The sequence below is a fragment of the Saccopteryx bilineata genome, chromosome 12 (genome assembly GCF_036850765.1).
Source record: "Saccopteryx bilineata isolate mSacBil1 chromosome 12, mSacBil1_pri_phased_curated, whole genome shotgun sequence".
NCBI classification, from domain to species: Eukaryota; Metazoa; Chordata; class Mammalia; order Chiroptera; family Emballonuridae; genus Saccopteryx; species Saccopteryx bilineata.
This window is the reverse complement of record NC_089501.1, coordinates 40,363,821-40,385,965: the sequence shown is the minus strand read 5'-3', so window position 1 is coordinate 40,385,965 and position 22,145 is coordinate 40,363,821. Positions and strand designations below refer to the sequence as shown.

At 39.7% G+C, this 22,145-nt stretch overlaps 1 protein-coding gene across 4 annotated transcripts in view; it reads left to right on the top strand.

Moving 5' to 3' along the window:
- The window catches only part of SHPRH (SNF2 histone linker PHD RING helicase), a 92,464-nt gene that overhangs the window by 36,935 nt on the left and 33,384 nt on the right, over nucleotides 1-22,145 (top strand). For 3 of the 4 annotated variants that reach the window (XM_066248494.1, XM_066248493.1, XM_066248495.1), the window contains exons 12-19: nucleotides 4,183-4,346; nucleotides 4,451-4,707; nucleotides 5,173-5,321; nucleotides 9,897-9,985; nucleotides 12,687-12,779; nucleotides 15,014-15,121; nucleotides 16,831-16,973; nucleotides 21,715-21,888. In XM_066248494.1, the coding sequence (XP_066104591.1) occupies nucleotides 4,183-4,346; nucleotides 4,451-4,707; nucleotides 5,173-5,321; nucleotides 9,897-9,985; nucleotides 12,687-12,779; nucleotides 15,014-15,121; nucleotides 16,831-16,973; nucleotides 21,715-21,888 (1,177 nt within the window). The remainder of the gene's footprint in view (nucleotides 1-4,182; nucleotides 4,347-4,450; nucleotides 4,708-5,172; nucleotides 5,322-9,896; nucleotides 9,986-12,686; nucleotides 12,780-15,013; nucleotides 15,122-16,830; nucleotides 16,974-21,714; nucleotides 21,889-22,145) is intronic. The other variant, XM_066248496.1, reaches the window with a different exon arrangement.

The following is a 22,145-nucleotide window of genomic DNA, read 5'->3' as shown; positions in this document are numbered from 1 at the left end:
ACCTGGAATGCTGAGGTCCTCGGTTCAAAACCCTGGGCTTGCCGGGCCAAGGCACATATGGGAGTTGATGCTTCCTGCTCTTCCCCCCCTTCTCTGTCTCTCTCTGTCTCTCTTCTCTAAAATGAATAAATTAAAAAAAAAAAAAAGAAGAAGAGTGGGAATTATTGAAAAGATTTCAACAGAGTGGTTTTGGATTATCTTGTGGTTAGACTTATATTTCAAAAGATCACTAGTTGCAATGTGGAGAATGGTTTAGAAGGGAGGCACACTGGCTAGTAGACTATCAATTGATTGGCTACAATAAGTAATCTAGGCAAGTAATGCTGACATTTTCGATTTGGACCATGCTATCTCGAGGATATACAAAAAAAAAAAGCAGATGATGAGAAATGAACAGGGTTTAGTGATAGATCAGGGTATGCCAAGATTCTGACTTGCATAATTCCATGGATAGTGGAAATATTTGCCAGTGACTAGCACTAGAAGAGAAGTGTGTTTAGGCAAAAAGATACACTGGGGAACAAAATAGTTGTTGCATCCACAGAAACACTTGTTCTTACCTAATTCGAGTGTGTTCATCTCAAATCTGACATTAGTTTTTCTCTGTAAGCTACAGTTTTTTTGCAATTCAAGATTTTAGGTTTTCATCTTATTATAAAATTTTTAACATTTAGTTTAACATAGTGAAGTAGAATGTCTTCTTGGGCATCATTTTTGTGAAAATGTAATAATTTATATAATGCAGTAAATACACTAATACACTAAAAGATATGATTGCATCAGAATTTGTCTACAATTTCAAAATAGAACATATTAAAACACTTATTTTAATCATAGAACTTGCGCAAAACTTAATTTAAATTATATTCAGGCAAAAATTGATGTTTGTAGCTCTTGCATTTGTGTACTTGTTGAGGACAATCTCGTTTGATGCTCCAGCAGTAGTCTGCCATCATATTTCTGTCCCATCACCCCTGATAACGCTCTTCCATCGTCTTCAGATTTTGATATAAGTGGTCTCCCTGCTCATCGCTAGCAGCTCCAGGATTTGCAGGAAACTTATCAAGGTGACTGTTCAGGAAGTGAATCTTAAGGCTCATGTTACATCCAATGTTGTGGAAAGCCAGCAGCATCCTTTGAACCAGAAGTTCATAGTTTTCTGCTTTTTTGTTGCCAAGGAAGTTTTTTGTAACTGCCATAGAAGACTGCCATGCTGCTTTCTCCTCCTTATTCATCTTTCTGGCAAATTCTTCATCACGTATGAGGGTTTGAATTTGAGGTCCATTGAATACACCAGCTTTTATATTCTCAAAAGACAAGGCAGAAAAAGCAGAAATAGTATGTTGAAAGCATTCACTTTTTCTATTCAAGGCCTGAACAAACTGCTTCATTAAGCCAAGTTTGATGTGAAGTGGGGGAAAAATGATCCTGTCACAATTAACTACAGGTTCATTCACAATATTTTGCATCCCTACTTCCAGAGCTTCACGTTTCGGCCACTCCTTCTGTGTCCAGTGTTTCTCCCGAGCTCGGCTGTTCCACATACACAGAAAGCAAGGATACTTTGTGAAACCTCTCTGTTGTCCTAGCAGGAAATTTACCACTTTAAGATCCACACAAATGATCCAGTTATGCTCCTCATACTTCAGAAAGTCAAGGACAATTTTTATGTCATTCTTACTAAGTCATTCAATTCGAGTTGGCTAAACTGCTGAGGGGTTAGTGACTGCTTGGCATCAGAAGAAGACCCTTCAAATTTTACAACCATTTCCTCATGCATCTTATCAAAATACACTTGATCACCATGTTCACTCTCTTAGTCCTTAGCAGAAATAAAAAACCATTGAAAACTGGAATCAGGAGTGTCTCAGACTGTGGGATAGGTCGTATTGCTGAAGGAATATTAGGATATGCAATCATATGCTGTTTTTTCTTGCCGATGCCCTTTGTATGGATCAGACAGAAATAACAGTCACTGCTGTGGTAATTAGGTTCACACCAAACCATGGGAATACCAAAAAGCATTCCTTTGCGTTTTCCAAAAGGCATTCCTTTGCGTTTTCCAAAAGGCATTCCTTTGCGTTTTCCTTTTGTCCTGTCACAAAGCATTTCCTCACAATTATGACACACAATATGAGGAGCCCAATTCTTGTCTTGATCACCAAGGGGAACTTGAAAATAGGCAATATATGCACGTGTCACAAATGATAAAATATTGCACCTTTGACATTGAAGTGTGTAACATATATAACAGAAGGTGTCAGGACTATTCTTACATTTACGCCTACTTGAAGAAGCCATGATTCAATCTTAAAACAAAATAAGAGGGTTTTTTATCAGATAATTTTTTACATTTAAAAACAACTACAATTATGCGAAAGTGATGTTTGTAAAACATTAATTGCCTTGTGGTTATGTTCAATCCAAGAGTCGTTGCCCTTTAACTCAAATTTAAAAACCAATGCATGCCATTAACTGTAACAAAAAGAAATTAAAATTGCATAAAAACTAGAGCATGCACCAAAAAATGGATTTCAGATTTGGAATCAGCAATGGTGAAATATATAGAAAAACTTCTAAAACGTCATGCAACAGAAAATGAAAAAAAAGTTTGTTCCCCAGTGTTATGGATTGGATTTTGGTAGGTTAAGCTGAGGTATCTTTGGGACCTCGAAGAAGAGGTAAACACAGACAATTGGATTGATTGAAGCAGGAAACTTAGATCTATGGATATCTGCATCTAGGCAGTGGTTCTTTCAGATGTTACTAACTCAAGAACCATCCAAGTATGTTAATGCAGCTGAAATATTGGTGGTCATTTTTTTATGGTGTCTGAAGAGAAAATATGCTGACTGTGAACAAATTTAACAATACAGAAGAATGTAAAGAAAATTACAGTTAGCTATAATCTTCATTTGAAAATATAACCACTGTTTCTGTCTTCAATATGTTTATATATTTACACTTATACTGCATACATAATTCTATATTCCATTTATTTTTTTTACTTAACATTAAATCCTGAGGAGTCTTCCATGTTTAAAAATTCATCATGAATATCTAGAAAAATGCTTAGGGTATAATGTTAAGTGGTCAAAAATGGGGAATATTGGGCCCTGGCCAGTTGGCTCAGTGGTAGAGCATCGGCCCAGCTTGTGGAAGTCCCAGGTTCGATTCCTGGTCAGAGCACACAGGAGAAGTGCCCATTTGCTTCTCCACCCTTACCCTTCTTTTTTCTTTCTCTTCCCCCTCCATTGGAGCAAAATTGGCTGGGGTGCTGAGGATGGCTCCGTGGCCTCCGCCTCAGGCGCTAGAATGGCTCCAGCTGGATGGAGCAATGCCCCAGATGGGCAGAGCATCGCCCACTGGTAGGCATTCTGGGTGGATCCCTGTCAGGTGCATGCGGGAGTCTGTCTGAGTGCCTCACCGCTTCTAACTTCAGAAAAATACAAGAAAATTTAAAAAAATAGGGAATATAAAATTGAGTGTCTAAGTCAGGAATAATGTAAGAAATACCATGCTTTAAAGCTAACAAATGCAAGACTGCTGAATCAGGACAAAAAAAAAGTTTTGTCTTATGGTGGGGGGTGGGAATAAAATGATTTATTTAATGACTTTTTTATTTTGTATCTTGTTGCTATAACTGTCACCATTTAGGTATATCGCATCTCTATTTTTTACTATTGTGTTAAGCTTACTTCATAGAAGTAGAATTATTAGATCAAAGGGTTTGAAGACTAGGACAGAATATTCTCCATGTCGCCTTTTTAATTATTTAATTATAACTTTTTTCAATGGCCAATGTTGCATCTCTCCTTACATGATGTGTGTGTGTGTGTGTGTGTGTGTGTGTGTGTATCTTGATCAGGCACACTCAGTTAAGTAGTTTTCTGACTTGACTTCTGATAGAAATTTCAGACTTTTGAATTAACTACAAGCTTTTTATAATAGTTCTATAAACTTTAAACCTAGCTCTTAGCAGAACACATAGAACAAATAAATACTTGGGAAATGTAAGTTGAATTGCAATTGACTTTCAGATTCAAGAGCCTATGCAATCTGCATGTTAGTTCATGGAAAGTACTGTGTCCTGTGTAGTGTCTGTGAAAGTGGTTACTCATTGTGTGTAACAGAAATAGAGAGGCAGTTATTCTCAATGTGCTTGTTCTTTTTTCTTTTCAGATCTTTTTGGGCTCGTGGTCTTTCTTGGTGTTGAACCCTTCTGTGTCAAACACTGGTGGGTCCGACTTCTCTATCACCCTTACTGCAAGAAGAATCCTCAGCCCCTCTACAGCTTTATTGCCAAGATTCTGTGGAGGTCTGCCAAGAAAGATGTGATTGACCAGGTCAGCATGCTGAATGTTTATTGATTAAGAGCATTAAAAGGAAAAACAAGAGTTGGGATAGACAGTTAAATTTCTGTATGGTATCTTTTTTCCCTCCTCTACAGATTCAGATACCTCCGCAGACAGAAGAAACCCACTGGCTCCACTTTTCTCCGGTGGAGAGACATTTCTATCACCGCCAGCATGAGGTGTGCTGCCAGGACGTGGTCGTCAAGCTCAGGAAGATTCCCGACTGGAGTATGAAGCTCAGCAGCCTAGACAGAAGGACCGTCAACTCCATCCTGTACCCGCTGCTGAGGCTCCGGCAGGCCTGCTGCCACCCGCAGGCCGTCCGCGGGGAGTTCCTGCCGCTCCAGAAAAGGTTGGCTTAGCCGTTTCCTTCACTCACCGAGAGCATAGGGGCAGCAGGCAGTACTTAGGCAATTAGCATCCTAGACCTAGCCGTCAGTGTGGTGCTTTTTCTTTGCTGTGGAACCTCATTTGTGAAAGAATAACATCTTCAAAATTGCGTTTATGGTTTTGAACATTTCTTTTTAAATTAGGACTATTTTGGAATTTTGTTTTTTTGTTTGTTTGGTTTTGCATCACCCTACATATGGAAGCTTTCGTTTTTCTATTTGGTTTATAAGGTTGGGTGCTAGAAGAGGTTTCAGGCATCTGAGGGTCTTGGAGCGTAGCCCACCGATAAGAGGAGGTGACTGCAATGAAGTTAAACGCGGTAGTGAGAAAAGGGGGGGTGAAGGGGAAGATGCTGAGGATGTGACAAAGACTCTGTAAGGGCCTGATTATCTTATGTGATATAATCCTCTCACGATTTTCTTTCCAGTTCTGAACAGTCTGCCTCTTCTTTTAGCACCATGACAATGGAAGAGCTTCTGACCTCCCTGCAGAAGAAATGTGGAACCGAGTGTGAAGAAGCGCACCGGCAGCTCGTCTGTGCTCTCAACGGCTTAGCCGGCATCCACATCATTCAAGGTAGAAGGCGAGGGCTGTGGTACCTCTGGTTCTTCCTGAAAACCTTTCTGGCTATTTCAACTCAAGGATTACTTTTTTGCAACTTTAATAAATCATGGAACGTTCTCTTCAACAACTACTTCCTCTGTTACTGCATTTGTAATACAATAAGAGATGGTATAGTTTTGTAGCCTTTATAACAAACCATAGTGATTCTTGGGAGCTTTCTTATTCTCTCCAAAGTAAGTAGAATACAGTGCTTAAAGTCATGTAAGTATTTCATGATGGTGAAATAATATATAGCTTAAATCACTGAAATAATTTTGGATGTACAAAAGCTTCTTTATTTCTACATTCCTCACAAAATCTTTGAAGTTAGCTGATTATTATAGTTTTTGAGCCAGAAAGGCATTTCATGATAATTTCAATTCTTCAACCTTTCCCCAAAGATTACTAAACCATTAGTGAACTTGGATACACACAGTCATGGAGAAAATTTACCGTTATTCTCATTTACCTAATAAGACTTTAAAGAAATCAGTTGCCAGGAAAGATTGTGCTTCTGTGGAGTACAAGGTAGTGTCCTAAGCCTCTGTAAATGGAATGGGCTGTCTTTAGTTATTAGCTCTTCATCATAACAGCCAGAACCAGAAAGTGTCTCTTAAAACTCCAGATACTTGGGCAGAGTTAGACTCACAGATGCTGAGTAGAAGTAGCTCTAGACAACTGGAAAAGATGAGGCTTCTTAGTTACTATAGTTATAGTCCTGTGATCTTGAGTATAATATTCAAGGTTTCTGAATCTGTTTTCTTATCAATAACATGTAGATGATACCATGTGCCTCGAAGTATTGTTCTTAATGTGAAATGTGGATGCACATTGAAACTTGCATAGAAACATATAGGTAAAGAACAGTGCTATTAATTGTGGTTATAGGAAGTGACCTCAAATTCATACCACTTTTCAACTTGTTCACAAAGCAAATTTTATTAGTAACTGATAACAGGAGAAAAGGACAAATTATTACATACTCTTGATAAATTGTTTAAGTATAGCAAATACACCTTTGTGAGCAAATCTTTCCTTAGGACACACCCTAGGGAATCTGCATTTTAGCTAGCAATGTTTGCAAGTTTGGATTTGCTCTAATAATTCTTATCATCACCCTCATCATCTTTGTCATCTCAATTTCTGAGTGTGCCTGTGACTATGTAGCATTCCAGGCATAAGTTTAAAATTGACAATGGCCTGAGCTTTATAATCGAAAGTGAACAACTAAGGAAACGTTTAGTAGAAGTTATTTTTTAATTTAAACTTTAAATTATTTTGACTTGGAAATAATCAGGCAAAAATGGGAAATTATGTGTCATATGTAATACCAGTTTCTCGTAGTCCCAAATTAATGGATGGAATAATTGTGATGAAAAGCTACAAAATACTTGACTATCACAGATGAAATGTATGTGTGCTTGGTCTTTAAAATACATGAATAATTAATAGACTATTTAAAGTATGTAGGTCATGAAATCTGGCTTCATCTCTCAGAAATGATTGTATTTCTATAAACATCTTCTATTATGCATAACACTCTCATGTATATATTCCATTTAATCATAATTACCCAATGCTTGACATATCATACCCTTTTTGTATAAGAAAACTAATTCAGAAGGCTTAGTTGCTTTCTCAAGATTGTAGCTAATAAGTGGTAGAGAATTTGCCCTAGATCTTTGAATTTAAAATCACATATTTAATGTTTTTATTATGCTATGTCAGCTTCTTTATCAAACATATATATAAACCTCAGTATTTTGCTATATATAGTAAGTTGAAGCTCACCATCAAAATTTCTAAAATGGAATAATACACTGCTTGTAGAGTGTCATAAAAATAAAATGCAGATTTCCACTTTTGATTCTAAAACTGCATTTCTGATTTTATTCTATGTTATTACTCAGAAATTTAGACAGCTGATGAATTTCCTCTCGTTTTATTTTCTAGTCTCCTTTTGAGATCTTTTGTCTCCTTTTCCTTCCTGTGCAGTTGTGCATGATATGGGCGCTGGGGATAAAAGGTTTTTCACCTGGTGTTTCCAAACACTGAGCCCTCTGGCAGGAGCAGTGTGGAGTTGGTCCCTGTGTGCCGGCCTTGAGGGCGCCGCCACTGCGGTTTCCAGCTCGTTGGCCCTGCGTTCCCACTGCAGCCCTCTGGCAGGAGCAGTGTGGAGTCGGTCCCTGTGTGCGGCCTCGAGGGCGCCGCCACTGCGGTTTTCAGCTCGTTGGCCCTACGTTCCCACTGCAGTTCTCGCTCTTTCCGGGGGTGGAAACTACCACTGATTGTTAATGCAAAATCCATTAGTAAAGGATATGTCCATTCTTAATTTAATTATAATTATAAATTTAATTGTGATGTATTTACTGCAGTAGTTTTCCATCGCTTAACTTCACAGTGCTATGTTAAGCAATGTACATCTTTTCAAATGTAACTTTACATGTTTAACTTAGGTAGTTTAAACTCTTTCAGTGTAGCGATCAGACAATAAAGATCTAAAATTAACTTCAAACTCTAGAGGGATTTACTTATAGGTGAATATATATTTATCATATGCAATGCATATTCTAAGTCCTCACTGGTTATGATTTAAACACATGGTGTTATTCCAATTTTGTATAATGTGTATTCTGCATATATTTTTTGGAGAAAATTAGAATGGCAATACCAAATTCAGTACAATTTGTTAACTTGGAAATGCTGCTGCCATCAAGTGGCATGGACTGGGTATTTCCAAATTTTACTTAAACCTATATAACTTTCTAAAAATGCCTATTTTTGTGTCTTCCCACAAAAACATGCATTTTTTTAATAAGCATAAAAAAAAGATAGTGAATAGTTCAAATTCAGTTGCTTACATTTTAATTTAGTCATTATACCTTCTTTAAAGGGTATCATTATGGAAGGGGAATTGCCAAATAAATTATTCTCTATAAATGATAGTGTAACTACTAATAGAATCCATTTTCAAAAGCTTCACAAGAATCTTCAAAACTAAAAAAAGAGCTCATTGTATGACAGTAATTGAGTATTACTCCTACCTTATGATGTGATTTTATTGTGAAAATAATTTTTTATCAAAGTGAATAAAAATCACCTTATTGTAAAGGAGTATGAAAATGTATGCTTTAGAAAGCTTTGTATTAGTGATAGAACTCATTAGAAAGCAATGGCATGAAAGCAAGTGTTTTGCACAACAATGTGACTATAGTTACTGCAACCGAACTGCACACTTAGAATGGTTGATAGGGTAAATTTTATGTTCTGTATATTTTACAATAAAAATGTATATTCATATTTGTATATAATCACCATTAATAAAAGAGAGAGAGATAGAGAACTCATTGTGGCTCTGAACGAAGACCCTAATTGACGATATCAATAAAACTAGGTTGAAGTTTAAAAACGAAAAGCAGGTTTATGTGATGATCAGGAAATGATGGCTTTTCCCCCACAATAAACTGAAACTAGAACACTCCTTGCCTTTTTTGGAATTTCATAATTTTGTCACTTTTAGATTTTTATTCTAATTGTGTTTATAAATTACCAGTTTAAAATTTTTCCCTAAGCAGCAAATAAGATAGATTTATTATTCATGCCATTAAAAAAACGTTTCATCTCTCCTTGCGTTGAGGTGCAATCGCACCTTTTCTGAAAGAACAAGTAATATATCTCTCAGGTTTGTAAGCCACAGTCTGCTGCCCTACTCAGTCCTGTTACAGAGCAGAACAGCCATGAGTCAGTCGCCGTGGCCGAGAGCCGGTGAAACTTTATCCATGGACCCCGAAATTTCAGTCTGCATAATTTTTACATGTCACCAAATATTAGTCTTTTGAATTGTTTTCAAACTATTTAAAAATGTAAAAACCATTCTTAGTTAAGGTTCCTACAAAAATAGAGGGTCAGATATGACCCATAGGCCGTCGTTTGCCAACCTGTACTTCCAGTTGATAACTTTTTGAATTATTTTATTTAAATGAGCTGCTATTTATAAACAATATAAAACAGCATAAACTCAGACTGTGACTTGTGTGACCAGAAATAGAAAGAAGACTGTCTTAAGTTTTTGAAATATAGCTTTGAATTACAAGTTACTTTGACTACCAAGAAGACCACCACCTGTGAATTATGTATTGGTTGGTCATAGTGCTTGGAATAATTGTCTGTAAACGCTTATAATCACTCCAAACTTGTCTTCATTTCAAACATCATAATGACTGCTGAATTGGTATTCTCTAACTTCAATGAGAAGAAAATCATTTTTCTAAATTAGAAATAAATCCAGAGTTTGCTTTTCAGGATAATTTTAAAACATTGTAAAACACTTGATCGGTATCGTATACTGTGAAATTAACAGAGCAAAGGACCTACCATCCACTCTCTTACTGGGGCAATCATATTAATACTAAGCCAGATTCCTTTTCTTAAAACTATAGTGAGTTTTAATCGCTGTTATATTCTTATAGACATTTTTATATATAAATAACTAGATCGCATTGGGAGCTAAATGCCCAACTATCTCTTTTAAATCCGTTTGAACTCCAGGTGAATACGCTCTGGCCGTGGAACTGTACAGAGAGGTGTTGCGTTCATCTGAAGAACACAAAGGAAAACTCAAAACCGACTCACTCCAAGTGAGTAAAAACTAAACAGTTTCAGTACATCGTGTATGTTTTTTTACAAAATGGTTTTTCTGAATATTACGAAGGTGAAGGATAACAAACGGACTGAGTCATAATCTGGGGATGAAATTTGCAGTTCAGTTCAAGATGATTGACCTGCACAGTCCTTCTGCAGTGTCCTCAGGGCATTGGTTCCAGGACCAGCCCAACTTCTCCCCTGCATGATACCCAAGTATGCAGGTGCCCCAGTCCCTTATAGAAAATGGCACAGTTTCGCACATGATCTATATCTGCGTACAGGCGACAGCAGGGTGTGCCTACACGTCATTTCATTTCTGTGGATGCAGCGTTAATGCTCAGTGCGTGGCAAGTTCAAGTTTTGCATTTTGGAATTTTCTGGAATTTTTTTTTTTTCTGAATATTTTTTATCCTTGATTGGTTGAATGTGCAAATTTGAAACCTGCAGATCTGGAGGGCGGACTGTACGTGAAAGTCTGAGAATCACTACTCCTCCATATGCTCCTGCCAGCAGCGGCACAAGGCTGACTAGTTACATTGGGGAAAGGTCTTCAAAGAGGGGGTTAGTTTTTCATTTTGGCATGTGAACATCAACATAGTATCTATTCACATAGTTTTCACCAAAAAGTTAAAGAAGATGAGTTAAACTCAGTGATAGAACTAAGTACCAATAACACCTGTCCAGTGATCTTCTAATTTAATTTTTGGAAGTTTTTCAGGGAGATTTGAAAATTTGAATTATGACATTCTCATTCTTGGTTCTGCCCAGTCGAGGATCTCTAGCTAAATGGTAAATGAGGACCACTTTTATTAATCTTGATGAGTTTAGGTTTGAGTCCCTAGTGAGACTTCTTTATCATTCGGCATCTAGACTCTGGGACCTGCATGTTCACATAGGCTTCAGAGAGCAGTAGGAGGTGTGCTGGGGGGGAGAGAGAGGAGGGGAAGATAAATTCACGTCTGCTTATATTCTGCATGGATGAGGAGGAGAGAAGGCAAGCCCTGGACCTCAGGCAAACGTGCCTGCCTCATAGGGGGAGGAGATACAAAGGTATCATGCCCTGAATAAAGGAAACAAAGTACAGGGTTGTCAGGACAGTAAGTCCATTATGCCTAAGTTCAAGAGGAAGCTGACCTGTGGTGGCGCAGTGGATAAAGCGACGACCTGGAAATGCTGAGGTCGCCGGTTTCAAACCCTGGGCTTGCCTGGTCAAGGCACATATGGGAGTTGATGCTTCTAGCTCCTCCCCCCCTTCTCTCTCCCCCCCTCTCTCTCCTTTCTAAAAAAATGAATAAATAAGAAAAAGAAAAAAAAAAAAGAAGAGTAACTTTGAAGTTGGATTTGGGTGCTATTCAGGAAAAAGCTCCAATTGAAGCATATTTGGCCTGACCTGTGGTGGTGCAGTGGATAAAGCGTCGACCTGGAATGCTGAGGTCGCTGGTTCAAAACCCTGGGATTACCTGGTCAAGGCACATATGGGAGTTGATGCTTCCTGCTTCTCCCCTCCTCTCTCTCTCTCTCTCTCTCTCTCTCTCTCTCTCTCTCTCTCTCCTCCTTCTCCTCTCTAAAATGAATAAATAAAGTCTTAAAAAAATAAATTAAAAAAAAAAAAAGGAAGCAGCCAGCCTGGCTCTTCCTTTCGGTCCTAAGAACCCCACCTACTGGTGAAGAATGGCCCCTGAATATGTTGTTCTGTTCAGTCAGATTATGTGTGTGTGGGGGGGGGGGGGGGGGGACACAACGACAAGTATTTCTCCCAGTCCATTCAACCACCAACCACCTTTTACAGAACGAACCAGATCTCCTCTTCTGGTGAGCACACATAGACAAGAGAAGCCAGGTTTCTACTACTCTGTTTCTCTAGTCTCACTTACACATTTATTGTCATTGAATCTGATGGTGTTACTGACTGTACTGCCTGTGTAGCCATGTTGAGAAGACCTGGAACAGTTGAAGTAACTCTTCAAAGGTCAGCTACAAAGATCTGTACCATGGCTCCTAAAGATCTGTAGCCAGATTAAACCTTTATGGTCTCAAATTGGTGATACCAAATCAAATCTCACCAGAAAAACACTTTTTCTGCCCCTTTAACCCTCACCTGTCTTCCTAGGTTAACAGGTAAAAATTCCTTTCACTTTATTTTTTCTCATAGCCCTTGACTCTAGGAGTCTAACCAGTTACAGACTCAGTGTCACAGTGAGAAGCCTGGTTTATAGGGAATAAATACAGATATAAGATAGACTTTTTCTGTACCATTTCACCTCCAGGCCATAGCCCTGTTTTCATGTGTATTTCATTGTCTTTATTGTTAGCATGATGTAATTGCTAGTCTCATTCAGACTCATTTCCCAAAAGAGGAATCAAGTCTAGGCATCTACCTTGTTATTTTACTGGACTTCCTTGGCCTCCTCATGTTCCCCATAAAGACAAATATATAATAGAAAAAAATGTACCTATATTACGTATTCTGCTAAATACATAGACATATTTCATAAGACTAGATTTTTAATTGAAGAAAAATCATGTCATTGTGAATTAAGACTTACTATAAAACTGGTTTTGCTTTTCCCTGAGAAGGCTGGTCCTCAGATCAGTGACACACTGTTAGTGCTCTGCATGCCATATTAACAGTGGGTGCTCCCTTCAAGTTCACTGCACTGACTGTCATAATTACTGCCTTCTGTGTGTTTGTAGAGACTCCATGCTACTCATAACTTGATGGAATTGTTGGTAGCCAAGCACCCAGGGATTCCTCCTACCTTGAGAGATAGCAGACTTGAGGAAGAGGTAATTATTATTTTTCATTCTGTCTGTTAAAGAATATTGTTTTCAGACTGTGTGCCCCACCTAATTGTTATTTCCTAGGGAATACAACATTTAAATAAAGGTAATTGTGTTTTCCTGCTGCTCTTCTCTTTCAGACTTGGCTGTGTTGTTCTGGGTGGCAGCGAGTGGCAGTGCTCCATATTAACTTTGTTTCTCTGGTGATCTGCAGGCAGCTCTAGGGCAGCTGCTTGCTGTCGATATGGTTGTTGAGAGTCAGTGGCACAGGATATAAATAACAAATTTGAAAAGGAGACCTTACTGGTCTCTTGACAGATCTGCAAAAGACATAGTTCAGTAAAAATAAAAAGTTTTATACTTTCACTACCTTTCTTTTTATTTCTTAAAATATAAGTTTTCAGTGGTATTTCTTATGTCCTCAAAGAAGTGTTCTCTGCAATAAGTATTGCCTTTCTCTGGAAAGAGTGATATTATAAATGAATTCACTGTAAATAAGCTTATTATGCTAATTGACCCATGGACTTTTGCCTTTTTAAAGATCAAAGAAAGATAGCAAAGCTTAGATCTAAAGAGTAGTAGATATGTTTGAAATGTATTGAACCTGTAAGTAGAGTCTTTATTTGAATCAACAAGATAAAAAAGGAGTATATAAGTATGTACTTCTCTCTTAATGTTAGATGGCAGTCTAAGTGTTAAGAATTTTGAGTGAAATTTTGTTCCCATTACAGGCATATAATCTTTGCTTATATCAGTCACTTTGTTTTAAAGTATCTAGTGACAGGAAACTCTGGGAAACAGTTCAGTCTATTAGTGGACTAATAATAACGTAAGGAATTTTAATACACATTAATTGGAAGTTTGTGACAGGAAAAGGAAAAATGCGTCACGAAGAGGAGGGTTCATTCTGTATATGTATTTCCATGTATCATCTCTTGTGCCTGACTCAGAGCAGACGAAGGCACAGTATTTCAGAGCTGGAAAAGATCGGGAAATCACCTACTTCAACCACCTCCTTTTGTAAGTGAAGTAATGGAAGCCCAGCGAGGCATTGCCTTGCCCAAAGAAGTACATCTGTTAGGTCAAAACGCAAGAAATTGCCTTTTAAAAAAATAAGTCCAAAGTGGTCTAGTATTGGTAACTAAGAATAAATTTTATAGTATTTCTATTGTTTGCAAATTATGTGACCCATTATATGAAAGGGGAAGAATTTTTATACCCTGTTGCATTAGTCTGCTAGAACCACCATAACAAAATACCACAGACCACGAGGCTGAAACAACAGACATGTACGTCTCTCAGTCTGGGTCGGGCAGGCTAAGGTCGAGGTGTCGGCAGGGTGGTCTCTCCTGAGAGTCTCCTTGGCTTCTACATGGCTGCCGTCTCCGTGTCCTCACCTGGCCAATTCTTTACTTGCATCTCTGTTTTCTCTCTCTTCTTTTAAGGTGATCCATCATATTGGATTAGGACTTCACCCTTATGATCTCAGTTAACTGCATTTACTCATTTCATCACCTTATCCTTAAATGTCCCATTCCCAAATGTCATCACATTGGGGGTTAGGGCTTCACCATATGAATTTTGGGGAAACACAAGTCAATCTGTCACACTGTATACCAGGGGTCTCAAACTCAACTCAGCATGTGGGCCGCAGAGCAAGATCACAGCCGTTCGGCGGGCCGCACTAGGTCTACAAAAGGCAACTGTTACGCAACACTTTTCAGTGTCACAAAATGACCAGAAACTGTAGTTCGTGGATTAGTCTGCGGGCCGCAAAAAATTGTTCGGAGGGCCGCATGCGGCCTGCGGGCTGCGAGTTTGAGACCTCTGCATACTTTGTTACTTACTGTATATTCTCAAGTATATATTATTTCTAAACTAAACTCCAAGAAATTGAAATCAGATATGAGATTCTAAGTGGTATCCTTGCTTTGCTTCATAATTTTAAATGTAACTTATTCTCCCTTCCTTTTTTTAAATTACAAAGTTGATAAAATTTGGGGTGTAACCCTTGGGATTTCTTAAATTTTGTGACTTAACAGGTAAATGTGTTCTCTTGAATATACTAGGCACTTCTGGTGTAGCTTTTATGTTCACTACAGTGTACTGGTTGAGTTTTATGCTTCGATTGAGTTAAGTAGCTTTAAGTATTTAAAATAACTGCACTGTTGTCAAAACATCGTACTGTGTTGTTTTGCGTTCCCGGAGTGACCGTGTGTGCTGTCTGTGCTCTCGCGCAGGCCAGGCAGCTGCGGGAGCATTACATGAGCAAGTGTAACTCGGAGGTGGCCGAGGCGCAGCAGGCCCTGCTGCCCGTGCAGCAGACCATCCGCGAGCTCCAGAGGAAGGTGCGTCCCCAGAGCAACTTTCTTCCTGCTGTTTGTCACCACAGAGCTTTTGGCGTCTGGTTCAGTGTGAGGAGAAACTTGAACTTATGTGGTCATCTTGGAATTCTAAGCCTCTAGTACGGTGCCTGCCCCACAGTAAAAATGGACTTGCTGTTAGAGGTGTTTGTACTGATTGAACAAGCAGGGCACAGATGAACCCTCTATTCTGTAGTTCTTTTTCATTTCTTTTAAGCTGCAATGGGTTTCTTTTACCTTGGGTTGTCTTTTGAAGAAAGTAAAGACTTTCATAACTGTCTTTTTGATATCTTTTTTTTTTTTTTTTTTTTTTTTGCATTTTTTTCTGAAGCTGGAAACAGGGAGAGACAGTCAGACAGACTCCCGCATGCGTCTGACCGGGATCCACCCGGCATGCCCACAATGGGGCCACGCTCTGCCCACCAGGGGGTGATGCTCTGCCCATCCTGGGCGTCGCCATGTTGCTACCAGAGCCACTCTAGCGCCTGAGGCAGAGGCCACAGAGCCATCCCCAGCGCCCGGGCCATCCTTGCTCCAATGGAGCCTTGGCTGCGGGAGGGGAAGGGAGAGACAGAGAGGAAAGCGCGGCGGAGGGGTGGAGAAGCAAATGGGCGCTTCTCCTATGTGCCCTGGCCGGGAATCGAACCCGGGTCCTCCGCACGCTAGGCCGACGCTCTACCGCTGAGCCAACCAGCCAGGGCATAACTGTCTTTTTGATCTTAGATGTATATGTTGCCAAAATTTTTCTATTAAGATGTTAGAACCACAGGTATTTTGGAATATGACCCACTTGTCATTTCTAAAATTTTCCTTTTATGAAATCAGTAACAAAGTCCAAAAAGAAGGCTACACAAAATACACTCTAATTTACTTTGGGGTGGGGTGGGGATGAACAACAGATATTTATTTCTCACAGTTCCAGAGGCTGGAAGTCCAGGATCAAAGTACAGACACATTGGTTCTTGGTGGGGACCTGCTTCTTGGTGTGCGGATGGCTGTCTTTTTGTTGAGTCCTTACATGGCAAAGATCTCAGTTTACCTTGAAATAAATTTTTTAAATTTATTTATTGATTTTAGAGAGAGAGGAAGGGAGAGAGAGAGAGAAACATTGATCTGTTCCTGTATGTGCCCTGAGCACGGATCGAACCTGCAACCTCTGTGTCTCAGGATGACGCTCTAACCATCCAAACTATCTGGCCAGGGCAAGCTCATTTACTTTTTTATTTTTACCAGTTACTCCACATTTTATTCTTCCTAATTTATTAATTATTTAATATTCAGGCATATAATTTTGTTAGTTTCACAGATTATTCATTGAATAAGATTTAGTTGTTAGTTGAGTATTAGCTTGATGCCTTTATATTGACAAAGAAACCTGTTAACCTTTTCAAATGTATGAATAAGTACTGAATTTTCATTATGGTAAAATACTTTTCAGCACAACTTTGCTCTACAAATGTGCACGCAGTAAATTGTCGTTCATCTGAAGTAGCCAGGAAACAGGTGTTCTCTTTAATTACATTATGTGGCAGTTGTGCTCACACATCGTATAAGGAGAATGTATACCACTGTTACAATTCCCTCTAGAGCAGCTTTATTGCTGCCTTTGGATTTTTTACAGCACCCTTCCAAGTGATACAGGCACAGTGAGTACTACAACAGCATTAATTGATCAGCTCTTGTCTTTTCTGCAGATGTATTCTAATTCTCCCTGGTGGCTGAATGTGATCCACAGAGCAATAGAATTCTCTATTGATGAGGAGCTTGTTCTGCGAGTGCGAAATGAGATAACCAGCAACTACAAGCAGCAAACTAGCAAGCTTTCTATGTCCGAGAAGTAAGAAAACAGTACAGAATAGAGTGACTGTGTGATTAGCTCCCCAGCTGTTGAGATCATTTGGTATTACGAGGTACAATTAAATAGAGCAGCGTGTGTGACTGTGAACATGTAGATGTTACATGTCGGTAAGTGTATACTTCAGACCAAAATATTAGCTATACATCTAAAAGAGAAATGCTTTTTTTTCCTATATATTACTCATGTAAACATCTTTTTACTGCTTTTTTTTCTTTAATTTGCTTAAGGTATTTTCTTTGTGTCTTTGTTGGACAAAGTTACTTAAAGCCAACTTTTAGCGAAGTTTTGAAATAGATTTTCTTTTGGAGCCTTTTGTCCTGGGGGTAAGGCCTCTGTACTTCCCTGAGTCCTGAGCTCAGAGTGTCGCAGCGCAGAGGTTACCTCATAGCACCTGCTCTCTCCGTCCATCTTCCTTCTCAGCACTTACCACTCTGCAGTATCTTCGTAGGTAATTGAATTCTTTCTGTAGATACAGAAACGGTGAGTCATTATTTCCAAAGAACAGATTTACTCTTTATCAAAAGTACCGTCAGGGGCTTGCCCTGTCCCTATCTGTCTGATGTGGGGAATTCGGGCCGGGGCAGCAGAGCTGGGGGAGCAGGAGAGGGGGGCAGGGAGACTCCCCCTGCTGCTCAGAACTCAGGCCTGGGCAGCAGAGCTGGGGGAGCAGGGGAGGGGGACAGGGAGACTCCTCCTGCTGCTCAGAACTCAGGCCTGGGCAGCAGAGCTGGGGGAGCAGGGGAGGGGGACAGGGAGACTCCTCCTGCTGCTCAGAATTCAGGCCGGGGCAGCAGAGCTGGGGGAGCAGGGGCGGGGGGCATGGAGACTCCCCCTGCTGCTCAGAACTCAGGCCTGGGCAGCAGAGCTGGGGGAGCAGGGGAGGGGGACAGGGAGACTCCCCCTTCTGCTCAGAACTCAGGCCAGGGCAGCAGAGCTGGGGGAGCAGGGATGGGGGACAGGGAGACTCCCCCTGCTGCTCAGAACTCAGGCCAGGTCAGCAGAGCTGGGGGAGCAGGGGAGGGGGACAGGGAGACTCCCCCTGCTGCTCAGAACTCAGGCCGGGGCAGCAGAGCTGGGGGAGCAGGGGAGGGGGACAGGGAGACTCCCCCTGCTGCTCAGAACTCAGGCCGGGGCAGCAGAGCTGGGGGAGCAGGGGAGGGGGACAGGGAGACTCCTCCTGCTGCTCAGAACTCAGGCCAGGGCAGCAGAGCTGGGGGAGCAGGGGAGGGGGACAGGGAGACTCCTCCTGCTGCTCAGAACTCAGGCCAGGGCAGCAGAGCTGGGGGAGCAGGGGAGGGGAACAGGGAGACTCCTCCTGCTGCTCAGAACTCAGGCCGGGGCAGCAGAGCTGGGGGAGCAGGGGCGGGGGACAGGGAGACTCCTCCTGCTGCTCACATCACAGCCCAGCGGAAGACCAGCCTTGGGATCAGTGTCAGTTTTCAGGGAAAAGTTCATCCTGAGAATATCTTTGAAATGTTTTAAAGTATTTTAATTTACTCTTCCAAAAGCTTTTCCAAATGTCTGCTTAAAACCCTAAAGAGATCTGCCGCATTTTGCATGTGTCATTATTAACTTGGATGTACTTTATTGCAATTATCTTTTTCCCCACTCAACCCTGATGGGCCACTTGTTTCTGAAACGTGAAGTATGTTACACCCTTGAGTCCACTTCCTTTTCCCTGCTAAGCTCAGGAGTCACTGTTCCAGAATAAGTGTCATTTAAGTCAGTGTTCATTTTATCCAGTTTAATAAGAGAATATTAAAAATATCTTCAGGTTTGTTTTTTTAATCATACAGGAACTACTTAAAAGCTGTAAACCCTCATATTAGAACATATCCCCTGTTAAATGTTTTGAGAAGCCAGGGCTATAGAAGGACCAATAGGAGGGGTAAAATGTACCACTCATTATATAAGCATTCTTTTGAGGAAAAAAAATAGACATAAATAGAAAGTAAATTTGAAAATATGTAACTTATATGTATGTTATGTATACTTGTTAATGATTGTTGGTGATTAAGAGCACAGATAGGCTCTCAAGTCCGACTGTGTTCATGTCTCAACTGCACCACTATTAGCTCTCTGACCTTGGGAGAGAAGACAAATTCTCTGTGCCTTAGTTTTTTCATCTATAAAACCACACAGCTTTGTCATGAGGATTAGAAAATATTTGTTAAGTGCTTACTTAAAATGGTGTCTTCCATTTAGTCTGATGTCTAAGAGTTACCTTCTATTATGTTTCTAAAAAGCTTCTGCACAGCAAAAGAAACTGACAACAAAACAAATAGGCAGCCAACTAAATGGGAGATGATATTTGCAAACAAGAGTTCCGATGAGGGGTTAATACCCAAAATATAGAAAGAACTCACAAAGCTTAGCAACAAATAAGCAAACAATCCAATTTAAAAATGGGGAGAGGACCTGAACAGACAGTTCTCACAAGAGGACATACAAATGGCCAACAGATATATGAAAAGATGCTCATCTTCACTAGCTATTTGAGAAATGCAAATCAAAATTACAATGAGATACCACCTCATACCTGTTAAATTGGCTATTATCAACAAGACAGATAAAAACAAATGTTGGAGAGGCTGTGGAGAAAAAGGAACTCTCATTCACTGCTGGTGGGAATGCAAATTAGTACATCCCTATGGAAGAAAGTATGGTGGTTCCTCAAAAAATTAAGAATAGAATTACCATATGACCCAGCAATCCCTCTACTGGGTATCTATCCCCAAAACTCAAAAACATTGATACATAACGACACATGCAGCCCCATGTTCATTGCAGCATTGTTCACAGTGGCCGAGACATGGAAATAAAGTGTCTCTCAATAGAGGATTGGATAAAGAAGATGTGGTACATACATACAATGGAATTCTACTCAGCCATAAGAAATGATGACAGTGACATTTACAACAACATGGATGGCCCTTGAGAACATTATACTATGTTTCCTCTCTTTCATTTAAAAGACTTATAAGAGAGAACATTGCTAAGACTTGTTAAATGCTAATCTGTGACATATTTTTCAGGCCCTAATTAATTACATGGCTGGGCAAGAGTTAGTGAAGTTTTTCCAGAGCTACTTCTTCCCTTTGGTTCAAAAGTTAATGTTAGGATTTTTTAAAATTTTCTTTTTTGTAAATTTTGTTCAAGTATGTCTATGCAAATTCTTTTAGATATTATTCAACAGCTATTCTGTTACATAGTAATTTTTTAAAGGATATGATCTAATTCTTACCTTTTAAAATTAAGTTTAGGCACTGGCTGGTTGGCTCAGCGGTAAAGCATCAGCCAAGTGTGTGTAAGTCTCAGGTTCGATTACCAGTCAGGGAACACAGAAAAAACTACCATCTGCTTCTCCACTCCTCCCTCCCTCCCCCCTCTCTCTCTCTCTTTCTCTTCTGCTCCTGCAGCCATGGCTCAAACAGCTTGAGCAAGTTGGCCCCAGGTGTTGAGGATGGCTTGGTGGCCTCACCTCAGGTACTAAAATAGCTCAGTTACCGAGCAACAGAGCAGTAGCCCCAGATGGACAGAGCATCATCGCCCAGTAGGGGTTTGCCAGGTGGATCCCAGTTGGGTGCATGTGGGAGTCTGTCTCTGCCTCTCACTTAATAATAATAAAAAAATAGTTTATTATGAAATACCCATGAATACTTTGAGAAATATGACTGTATAAAAACCGAACATAGCAAACCGCTAAAATGAATGATATTTTTAATAAACTCCATGGACATAAACAGTTTAGTGTTATGAAATGTTGGAGAAGACTTCAGGAAGGAGAGTGGGTTCTTAAGAACAATTTGAAGAGAAGGGCATATGGCACTTTAAAAATAAGAAGTATATACTCTTAATTTAAAAAGCAAATCGTGTTTGCATTTTCCATTTTCTAATTTCTTATTATTCTAGGCTTTCTCTTTCCTTTCGTAAGTCCGTAGATATATCCGTACATTTTTTTTCTTAGCCCTGTCATCCGTAGTTTATCAGAATAGTTCAGAGTATTGCTTGGGTTTAACTACTGACTGCCACATAATAGCTTTGTAACTTACTAAATTAATTTTTTAAGCTGTATAACATGAGCATAGTATCTACTGAGAGTGTACAGGAGAAGTGCTTGGCGCAGTGCCTCAGACACAGGAAATGCTTAACAATAAACACACACAGCATCTTGTGACAAGTACCATATCTCTTAGCTATTTTTCTTTCTTCCCAATTCTCTGTCTCTGTTTTTCATCCTGCAGTCACCTCATATAGACCTAGGATGTCAGAAGGGGCATCTGTGGTCAGCCAGTGTTAAAAAGAATGTGACAATCATGATCTTGAGACAGAAGGGTTTGTTGAATGCTGTGTTGCTGAGAATAGGAACTGTCTTATTTTTTATAGTAGATAATCCATTGTTAGTCCTCGTCTACTAATAGATATGAATAGAATGCACTCCCAAGGTAAACTCCAGAAGGAGTAGTCAATAGAATGGAGGGTGCAGCGTGCTCTTGGCAAAGAGATGGTAGACTTCTTCCTTAGTTCCTTCTCCTTCTGGGTCCTTGGTGTTCTTTCTTATGTTTAAGGACTATACCTTGTGGTAGAATTAGCTACAAATTGAATTGTTAGGACTAGGTAAAATGGTGCGGTTACTTTGTTTAGCAACCATTTTCTGAATTTAAAGAAACTGACCTATTCTTTTCTCTGCATTGTGTTTGGTGCTGGTGATGGGAATTAGGTTCCGTGATTGCAGAGGTCTCCAGTTCTTACTAACAACGCAAATGGAGGAATTAACTAAATTCCAGAAGCTAGTACGAGAGTCTGTAAAAAGCCTGGAAGGGCCTCCATCTCGTAATGTTATTGAGTCTGCAACAATCTGCCACCTGCGGCCAGCCAGACTTCCTCTTAACTGGTAGGTACCAGGAGAAATCCTTTGATGGCAAAGCATCATTGCCGTAAGCTAGATTTTTTTCTGAGAGAAGAAACAGTGATTCATAAGTTTTTTTCATTTGAATTCAGACAGAAGTAGAGATGTATTATCAATCTGACTTTAAAAAAAAACAAAACTCAAGGACCACATATTGAAAACCATTGTTTTTAAAAATGGCATATTTCTTAAAAAGAAGTAGTATAAAATAGTAAGCCTTTTTTAGAAATTACCTGATTGCT